The 10,835-nt window shown below is 36.7% G+C and overlaps 1 protein-coding gene across 3 annotated transcripts; it reads right to left on the reverse strand.

Annotated features, from left to right (window-relative positions):
* Positions 1-11: 11 nt before the first annotated feature.
* Positions 12-7,342, reverse strand: LOC136202408 (uncharacterized). Of its 3 annotated transcripts, none has more exons than XM_065993008.1 (6): positions 7,182-7,339; positions 4,370-4,486; positions 2,901-2,983; positions 2,665-2,810; positions 1,898-1,979; positions 12-766 (listed from the first exon to the last, which is right to left on the reverse strand). In XM_065993008.1, the coding sequence occupies exons 2-6, from the start codon at positions 4,410-4,412 to the stop codon at positions 653-655; spliced, it is 468 nt and encodes a 155-aa protein (XP_065849080.1). In that variant the 5' UTR covers positions 4,413-4,486; positions 7,182-7,339; the 3' UTR covers positions 12-652. The 3 variants fall into 3 exon arrangements, with proteins under 3 accessions (XP_065849080.1, XP_065849081.1, XP_065849082.1); XM_065993009.1 differs by having other exon boundaries at positions 4,370-4,480; positions 7,178-7,335; XM_065993010.1 differs by lacking the exon at positions 12-766 and adding an exon at positions 984-1,407 and having other exon boundaries at positions 7,182-7,342.
* Positions 7,343-10,835: the final 3,493 nt, after the last annotated feature.

Genomic DNA, 10,835 nt, shown 5'->3' on the forward strand with positions numbered 1-10,835 from the left:
AAGTTCAAGGGTGTAAACATGAATTAAATTTACTTAAAAATATGTGTTAAATTTATACAATTCCATGCATTAAAACTAAATCTGCAATTCTCGAAAAACAATCTTACTTTTTACTCTTTCTTTACACTTCAAAGTCTCTCATTAACCCGTTGAATATGCTTAACTCCTGAACTTGCTTAAAGTGATATTCATTCGAACTTGTCATAATCCCCTCTTGCTTAAAATGATATACATTCTAACTTGTCCTTATCATCTATCTAAACAAGGTTAACATGGAGTTCTTATATTAAGCATCCGATTTTCCATATCACTTGAAGGACCCCCAATTTACATTTAGACACATATTATGATCCCGCTTAATAATTAAAATAGTGAAATCTCTTATAATATATGTGGGTCCATGTTACATATGGTAAATTATATATAGAAGGTCCTCCAATTTGATATGGAGAACCGGGTACTTCTAATAATTTCCCGTCAACGTGCCACTTTGTAAGTTTAGAATCAGCTTTTTGGACGAGATTCAGGAGACCCGTGACGTACAATAAGAGATATAACTAACTACATTATACCCAAACTTGCACGGATTCTATTCCCTGTTGCCTGTACAAAACCAGCATTTTCTTCTCAGAATGATATATTTGCCCTTCTATCATGCAGTCCTCCTCAGGAGCAAAGCCAAAACATAGCACAGTATCGAATCAACCGACGCTAACGCGACAATGAGTAGTGCTACGATAACAAGGGTCAAGATCGCCGTCCTCAGCTACACAACATGAAATGCAAAAATTTAAATAGACTAAACATTACTCTTTTCAATTACAAAACTTAAGGTAAGACTAATATGAAGAACACGTTGATAGCGCGACAATAGCAAGGGTCAGGATCGCCGTCCTCAGCCAGACAACATCAAAAGCAAAATTTAAGACTCAAAACGGCTAAACATTAATCTTTTCGATTACAAAACCTAAAGTGAGAGTAACACGAAGAACACATTGTCGATAATGAGTAGCGCTACAATAACAAGGGCCTCAGCTACACAACATCAAATGCAAAAGTTAAAGACTCGAAACGACTAAACATTAATCTTTTCAATTACAAAACTTAAGGTAAGACTAATACGAAGAACACATTGTCTATAGCGCGACAATAGCAAGGGTGAGGATCGCTGTCCTCAGCTAGACAACATCACATGCAAAATTTAGGACTCAAAGCGGCTAAACATTAATCTTTTCGATTACAAAATCTAAAGTGAGAGTAACACGATGAACACGTTGTCGATAATGAGTAGCGCTACAATAAACATTGATCTTTTCGTTTACAAAACCTAAAGGGAGAGTAACACGAAAACACATTCTCGAAAATGAGCAGCGCTACAATAACAAGGGTCAGGATTGCCGTCCTTAGCTACACAACATCAAATGCAAAAATTTTAGACTCAAAACGGCTAAAGATTAATCTTTTCGATTACAAAACTTAAAGTAAGACTAATACGAAGAACACATTGTCGATAGCATGACAATGAGTAGCGCTACAATAACAAGGGTCAAGATCTCCATCCTCAACTACACAACATCAAATACAACATTTAAGACTCAAAACGACTAAACATTAATCTTTTCGATTACAAAACTTAAAGTAAGACTAACATGACACATTGTGGATAGTGCGACAATGAGTAGCACTAAAATAACAGTGGCCAGATCGCCTTCCTCGGCTACGTAACATCAAATGCAAAATTTAAGATTCAAAACGGCTAAACATTAATCTTTTCAATTACAAAACCTAAAGTAAGACTAAGACGAAGAACACATTGTTCACTCGAGCCAATCACGTCTCTTCGACATGAATTATGATTTTATATCTTGGAAATGGCATAAGAAGTTGTGCTACTTACCGTGGTTTGGAAGCCGGGCCATTCTATGTATTTCAATTGACTAGGTTGCTCAACCAGAAATGTAAATAAAGATTTCATAGACCTGTAGAGTAGTAAAGAAACTGAATTTTTCAGACATGATAAGCAAATTACATAACTTTGGTTATATGGTATGTTGCACAGAAAGAGAAACGGAAACGGACATGAAAACGGACACAGGGAAACATTAAAAAACATAGGAAATGAAAACTAGCGATATATTTTTAAATACTAAAAGTATAATAAAAAAAATTGGTATTAATACTCTATAAATTATGACAACAGTGAGCAGAAAATAGAAATAATTAGAAATTGTGGAATAGAATTTATATCAATGAAGAAGTTATAGCAAAAGAAAAAGTTTCAATTAGCTAGAAATCATAGTCAGAATTGGAATTAGATTGTGTTTGCCCGCAGAAACGGTTTCCTAAACCAGAAATGAGTTTCCTATTTTCAGTATTACTGAAACGTGTCCGGGAATGTGTCATACTGGTTTCCGAGAGTTCCCGTTTCCGAAACGGATACGAAAGGCGGAAACACTACTCAAGCTGAGTTTCCGTGCAATATAAGTTATATGTTATAGTCTATGTTGAACGGAAACTCTTCTTCATTAGCGTTTCCGCGTTTCCGCTTCCTAGCAATATTTTTCTAGAAATAATGTTTCCCGGCGTCCGTTTCAAATTCAGTTTCTGTTTCCTTGCAACATAGTTATTCAAAAAAGGAAGTTCATAAATATAGACCCGCCATACCATATAGCTTCCTTAACAACACTAAGCATAAAAGGTTCCGGAGGCAATTCTTCATAGCTCAACTGAGATTGATCTCCTCTTGTTGAGAATACATGAATATTGCTAAAAGGCTTTGCAGCAAAACCTTGTAATCTTCCTCCAATAATCTGTTAGAACAAAATTACCATGTTCAAAAACTTGCATTTAGCAAACAATTTTGAAAAGCAATCCAAAAACTAAAGCAGTAAGAAATTCACCGTCTCATTTTCATTACGAAATCTGATATCTTTACACTTCTGAATCCTTGAAGGTAATTTAGAATGATGAGGAGCAACCAAACCTATGCAAAACAAGTTAATGAATTTAAAATTAGAGGACCAATATACCTAACATTATCACAATTACTGTTAACAGAACCTTACATTTCAAATCAATCAGCTATATTTCGAGCTAGATCTATAGGGTGAGTCTAAATTATAACAGAATGTCACTATTCGCTATTCGATTCAACTCTATTTCGAGTTGGATCTATAGGCGAACCTAAATTATAACACAATCGAAAGTGAACTGTTGGAATTGGTGGTGAATCGGTCGAGTCGTCCTATTCCACCCATTCAGGAAATATGCTTTGTCGTGGTGGTGCAACAACACATGATCAGAAGCAAATTATCTTCATCATTCTTCATCAGTAACTTCAACAACACTAACTACTAAACCCACTCTCCTCTAGTCCGATTGTTATTTATCAAGTTATCAACTCAAACTAGTTCCATTCCATCACTATCAAGTTGACAACAAGGCAAAAAATCAGAGTCAGAAACTCAAACTCTCCACGAAGTTATTAAACAGAGTCCGCATTGTAAATTAGTTTTATGAGGATTGCATTTGCATATTAAGTATTTGGTTGATATGATTTCTTTTTGGACAATTAAAATTGCATTTCTAGACTAATATATCATGGTATTTCAATCGGAGTAGATTTTGAACAGTCGCATTTCGATTGACATATACGCAATGTGGGTTTTCCCTTCAAAAATATTTATCCATTCTTAGAGCATATTTAGCCTCTCTAAACTAATTGATGCTCTGAAATACTATCCTGAAAGGCCATATTGCAATTTTCTATAAAGGGGAAAGCCACATTGAATATGGAAAGTCAACCGAAAGGCGAGTGATCCTCACAGGCCAAAATCTTCTCCGATTGAGGAAAAATAAGAGGCACATTGGCACGTTATGTCACTTTCAGGGAGTTGGAGTGGCTAATGGGTTGTCCCTTAAGTTCGGGGGCAAAGTGACCAAAATGGACAACTTTACGGGGTTGTGAATGGTTTAGGCCTTTATAATATTATGAATTTGAATCTTTCAATTCGATTCACGAAATGAGGATTCGATTCATGAGTCGAATCTCAATTTGACAACTACGATCACAATTATATTTTAGGCTATGTGACTCATCCTAAAAACACTAGAGTGAAATGGAAATAGACAAAAAAGAACATTCATCTCATTTCACTTGAATTGTACTTCATGAAGAATCAGAATCCAGTAATCCAAAATAGTCATTAATTTCAAATCCTCTATCCGATAGACAAAATCTCCAGCTTTGTACTTGCAAGTAAAATTTAGTCACACCTTGGGCTTCCAGGAAAAAAAATCAATTTTCAGAGCAAACCAAATACTCACAAGTTTACAGACAACAATAAACACAAGAATGCAAGAGCAATACCTGAAAAGTATTGGGGAGATCCGGAGACCAAAACAAACATCATTCCACAAACTTCACGTGTTCATGAATATTTATCTTCTGAAGTAAGAACTTGTGTACTTCACATGAAACCTAACACTGAATATACCAAACGAGAAACTATTATCAATAAGTTTAGTTTAGCTAAAATATTAGAAGGGTCGCTAATAATATTGGTGTGTTCAAAATCATCATAGAAAAACCATCAAAATTTGGGAAATAGCAGAACATGGATAATATTTTCAGAGATAGCATACGAATTGAAAAGGCAAAATCGAATATTTCATATCCTCTATCCAATAAGCAAAATCTCTAGCTTCGTACCTACAAATAAAATCTGGTCTCACCTTATTAACCAGGCTTCTTATAAGAACAAACAAAAAATTCAGACCAAATGATAGCCTCACAAAGTTCAGAGACAATATAATTACAAGAGCAAGCACTGAAAAGTATAGGGGAGATCCAGAGACAACAATGTTTTCAAGAATATTTAGCTTCTTCAAAAACATGCTCAAAATCATCCTAGAAAATTATCAAAATTTGGGTATCGCAGAATATGGATAATATTTTCAGAGATAGCATACCATCTGAAAGGCAAAATCGAATAGTGAAAAGGTTCCAAATCGTGGGAAATGACCAGAATAATTACCGGAAATACCATAAAAAAAAGTATGTGTTGAACTGGGGAAGCTGCAAAGCCATCTAATAATTTTCTTTATCAAAAAAGAGAATGACAATATTTAGATTTTGCAATGGCACAATGTCTTCATCGTTTGAACCAAATCCGGTATAATCCAAAAGCTTATGGGAAAACAACATAATCCATTCTAAATAGACGTATTGATTGTGGCGGTGGGAAAATCGACTTATGCAAACAGTTCCAAAAAAAATCGGAAGATTTTAAAAACTTGCTCCAAAAACTTGAAGATAAAATAAACGACTTGATAAATAAGATTGGAATGACACAATGTCTCTCTCCAATCGTATTAGTCAAGTCAATTCGTTTATGTTCAAGCTTTTGGAACAAGTTTTCCAAACTCCATATTCTTTTGCAACTGATTGCTAAAGTTGGTTTTTACAATGCTACAATCAAGACATCTATTACAATATAGATTAAGTTGATTTTTTCCATAAGGTTCTGAATTATTTGATTCAACAAAAGATGTTATGTTACTGCAAATTCTAAATTCCGTTATATCATTTGGTTGTGCATTCCGATATACTTTTTTGATGTCATCTACGAGCACATCCTTCAAGTTGGAACCTCTTCACTATTCGATTTTGTCTATTCAGATGGTATGCTATCTTTGAAAATAAGCTCAATACATCTGTTGCCCCGTACTTGGCCTAAAACTTCAATTGCTCCCCTGAACTTTTAAAGGTTCCAAATGACCCCTTATTCTTATCCAATTGCATTCAATAACTCCTATTCTAGTCCAATTGCATTCAATAACTCCTATTCTAGTCCAATTGCATTCAATAACCCCTATTTTTGTCCAATTGGATTCAATAACCCCCAATTCTTAACCAATTGCATTCAATAACCCCACTACTTCAACTTCCCCTAAACTTTCAAAATTACTAATTATTTGTCTATTTGGATTTTTTTCAAATGGCGAGGCAGAGACTGTCACCCGTTTTATGCATTAAACAAATTCTATTGAGAAATAGTGGTTATTAAATGCAATTGGACAAGAATAGCTGTCATTTGTAACTTTCAAAAGTACAGGATGCAGTTGAAGTTTTGAACGAGTAAAGGGCATGGACAAGTAAAGGGGGCAACAGATGTAATAGGCCTTGAAAATATTATCCAAGTTATTCAATTTACCAATTTTTTTTATAGTTTTCTGCATTGATTTGAGCACAGTGACACTGGGTATTTATTTGGGATAGAGGAGGGTTTGAAATGAATGAACTATTGGGAATTTTGCAATACATAGGACTCATAATTACCATATGCAATTTCAAATCTACGATTGGAGTGAAATGCTCTTTCCTGACTAAATTATAATTAGGTATAGAAAAAAGAATCAAAAAGTGACACTCACATTCACTAGCTGAGGAAATAAAAACTATTGAGAAAGCAGAGAGATATTTCTTATTTGGTATATTCTGAGTATTTATTGGGGTTAGAGGCGGATTCAAAATGAATGAACTATTGGGGATTTTGCAATATATAAGACTCATCTAATTACCATATGCAATTTCAAATCTAGGCTTGGAATGAAATGCTCTTTTCTGTCTAAATTATAATTGCGATAACATTAGGTATACAAAAGCATCAAAAAGTGATACTTACATTCACTAGCTCAGGAAATAAAAAACTACTGAGAAAGCTGAGGTACATTTCTTATTTGGTATATTCTGAGTATCTGTTTGGGATAGATGAGGATTCAAAATGAACGGGGATTTTGCAATACATAAGACTCATGTAATTATCATATGCAATTCCAAATCTAAGCTTGGAATGAAATGCTCTTTTCTCTCTAAATTATAATTGCGATAACATTAGGTATACAAAAGCATCAAAAAGTGATACTTACATTCACTAGCCGGGGAAATAAAAACTATTGAGAAAGCTGAGATATATTTCTTACTTAGTATATTCTGAGTATTTATTTGGGATAGAGAAGGATTCAAAATGAACCAACTATTGGGGATTTTGCAATATATAAGGCTCATGTAATTTTCATATGCGATTTCAAATCTACGCTTGGATTGAAATGCTCTTTTCTGTCTAAATTATAATTGCGATAACATTAGATATACAAAAGCATCAAAAAGTGACACTTACATTCACTATTGAGAAATCTGAGATTACTCCATGTCAAGATTTTGAGGCAATCAAGAGCGCCGAAACACAACAGCAAGCTAATTTGAGGATAAAAGAGAGACGACAAAGAGCAGATCGGAGAAGATAAATAAGGGTTGGGGAAGGTGTCCGCGGAGAAGAAGAAGAAATTAGGAGACGAAACGCAGAGTTTTGAAGGGTTTGGATTGGGCTTCAATGAAAATAGCCGATTCCGAAAATTGTCTAACCTTGGGCTTTAACTTGGGGCCGGAATTTGAGTGGCTATTTGGGCTTTTACTATTCTTATCTTTGTTTAAGGGTTAATATCTAGGAAAATTTACATAGAATTACATTATAACGGTGGTTCGGGATTGCAATGGTTTGGTTTCAATGTCTGGTGGAGGTCCAATTGGCTCTACTATTTCTGCATTACACGCGAAATTAATAGCAATTCTCTTGTCTTTACGCGTGGTTCGGGATTGCGGGTATCAAACCATTTTGGTTGCTTCGGACTCAGCTTCAGCTATCAATTTACTTAAAGGAGCTCAAATTTTGCCAAATTGGCTGGGTCTAATCCTAGGGGATATTATAGAAGTTGCTCGTGCATTTTCCTCAATCGAGTTCGTATATGAGAAGCGTCAAGCGAATATTGTCGCTCATAATTTAGCTGCTTGGGCACAGACTCTCTCTCATATGGAAATTCTTATAGAAGATTAGCCTTCTTCTGTTTCTTCTTGTATTCAAAATGATGTTATGTTTCTTTCTTCGTGATACAAGTTTCCGGTTTATAAAAAAAATAGAGAACTAACCCAGTAAGAAATCAATCTGAAAAAATATAAATGAAGAGAAAAATCGTATTACACAGAGGAACAGGGGTAAGAGATTTTCTGGTAAAGGTGGAGGAGTCTGAACGAGGAAGGAAGGAGTTTGAGGGTGGAGATGAAGGGGATTAGGGTGAGAATTATAAGAGATGAAACTAATTTTTTTTTTTTTACAAAACACTCAGTTAAGGTCTGATTAGAAAAAGCAGGTGAGGAAGTAGTAGTAGTGATTGAGAGAGGGCGAAGATTGAGGATTATGGAGAAGCAGTTGTGTCTAATATGTGCCGAAGAAGAAAATAAAAAATTCTTAAAACTCTATAAAATTGACACGTCAGCACTAAGTATACTGCTTTAAGTATATAGATAGATTCTTTTTTTTTTTTGAATCGAAAAAATATTTCATTATCAAATAATCAAAGCATCATTACAAAGCAATGGCCGAATAATATCCGGACTATCATCATGTAGAATCATTGGTGTCAGAAAATCCCGAGCCCATCTAGCCAGTTGGTGTGCTACCCTATTTCCTTCTCTCCCCTGAAATTGGAACGTACAGCTATTGAATGTCTGGGCTAATTGCAGAACATCCAAGTATAGGAAATGAAGTGAGGAATCAGGAATAGGACCATGGGTAAGGGCATCTATTACAATCTTTGCGTCGGATTCAATCCAGATTTCAGATAGGTTGTTATCTCGTGCTAGATTTAGGGACTCCCATATGGCGTGAAGTTCTGTAGCTTCCACAGATATGCACGGTAATAGCGGGATTCCAGCTGAAAATACCACATGTGCGTGGAGATCGTGAGCAATTACCCCAATGCTTGCAGAGAGGCCATTATCCTCCCATGCAGTGTCACAATTAAGTTTTGTGATGCCATCGGGAGGAGGATACCAAACCTTGTAAGCATCAAGGGGCGTATTGCCCGGATCCGCTTGATCTCTCCCAATATTCCGTGTTCGCCAATCCGTATGAACGTTCTAACTTTATTTATCAGAACCGACACCTCCAGGCCGTGATCTTCATGTAGCAGCAAATTCCTGTTATACCAAATCCACCACAACAGTATTAATCCGTACTCGCCTTCCTTAATCGTCGATTTTGACCAACATTCGTGCAGCCATCCTTAGAAGTTTCCATCTCCCACACGATCCCAACGCATCGTTAATCCTGCGGCCTTCCATATTTCTCCTGCCATCGGACAATCGATGTAGACATGCTTTAGCGTTTCCTCCTCCGCACTGCACGCCTTACACCCTGCACTCGAATTAATTCCGCGTTGTCGAAGAGCTAAGAAACACGGAAGCAGATTTTTTAGAAGGCGCCAGGCGAAATGTTTCACTTTTGGTGGGACTTTAATTCTCCAGAATTTTTTCCATTGTGAGCTGCAGCTGATAGATGATGATGGAGAGCTTAATTGGGCTCGCCATCGCTGTTCAATGAGGACATAGCATGATTTGACCGTGAATCGCCTGTGTGTGGTTCCCCGCCAGTAGTATCCATCACTATAATGTGATTCGCTAATTCCAATTTTGCTAATTTCTGTAATATCACAAGGGACAAAACAAGAGTTTAGCATATTATGATCCCAGCCATTACCTACTGCATTAAGTAGTTCCTGCACCAAATTCGGGCGTGGTGTAATTAACGAGACCAGCGGTTTCCTGGCATTGAGAGAAGGAACCCAATTATCATCCCATATCCGAATCTTTGTGCCATCACCAACTCTCCACATTACTCCATCCCGCACCACCTCCCGAGCTTCCAAGAAACTTCGCCATAAATAGCTCGAATTATGACCGAGTCTGGCTTCCAGAACATCTGTACTTGGAAAATATTTAGCTTTTAGTACTTGTGAGCACAAAGAGTTAGGACATTGCATTAATCGCCACAGTTGTTTGGCTAGTAACGCCAAATTGAATTAGCGTAGCCATCGGAAACCCACACCCCCATCCTCCTTTGCTTGACACATCGCCTCCCATGCCATCCAGTAAATCAGCCTATGTGTGTCAGAGCCTCCCCACCAGAATCTACTGATTAAACCTTGAATTTCAGCACAAAAGGTATCAGGAAGGAGAAAACATGACATTACATATGTTGGTATCGATTGAATGATTGATTTTATCAAAATTTCCTTGCCCCCTGTTGACAAAAACCGCTCCTCCCACTCTTTAAGTGGTCGGTGAATACGATCCTTCAACATGGAGAAGACTTCTTTTTTACTCCTTCCGGTAAGGGTAGGCAATCCAAGGTAACGAGGAAAAGCCCCCGTTTCTTGAACCGTCATCATCTGTGTTATCAATTCCTGCCGATTCATTGGTACCCCTATGCTGAAAAATATTTCTGATTTGCCAAAATTGATTGCTTGTCCATAGCACCGTTCATATTCATTCAAAATATGTCAAAGAGCTGCAATCTCAGACAGCGTCGAACGCCCAAAAATAAGTGAATCATCAGCAAAGAACATGTGGGTTATGCTTGGGCTCCCTCTCACCACTTTCAGGCCATGTATAGTACCTGTTCGTTCCGCTTTACTGATATTTGCTGATAGAGCTTCAGCACAGACCACGAACAGATAAGGCGAAAGTGGATCCCCTTGTTTGAGCCCTCTTCACGGTCTTAGCCATCCTTTTGCCTGTCCATTTATAAGAAAAGACATAGAAACTGAGGAAACACACATCATTAGTAATTTGGTGAAATGTTCAGGGAAGTTCATCTTGATTAGCACATTTTCAAAGAATTTCCACTCTATGTGATCATACGCCTTGCTCATATCAAGTTTCAGAGATAAGTTCCCTCGGTTCTCTTTTATTCTAGTCTTCATACTGTGGAAAGCTT

The sequence above is a fragment of the Euphorbia lathyris genome, chromosome 8 (genome assembly GCF_963576675.1).
Source record: "Euphorbia lathyris chromosome 8, ddEupLath1.1, whole genome shotgun sequence".
Taxonomy (NCBI): Eukaryota; Viridiplantae; Streptophyta; class Magnoliopsida; order Malpighiales; family Euphorbiaceae; genus Euphorbia; species Euphorbia lathyris.

Excerpts from the sequence above, each read along its gene's own strand:
- LOC136202408 (XM_065993008.1), bottom strand. The coding sequence starts at position 4,412 with ATGATGTTTGTTTTGGTCTCCGGATCTCCCCAATACTTTTCAG. Across the intron at positions 2,984-4,369 it reads ATCTCCCCAATACTTTTCAG|GTTTGGTTGCTCCTCATCAT; the intron begins GTATTGCTCTTG and ends TGTTTTGCATAG. Across the intron at positions 1,980-2,664 it reads GTTGTTAAGGAAGCTATATG|GTCTATGAAATCTTTATTTA; the intron begins GTATGGCGGGTC and ends ACTACTCTACAG.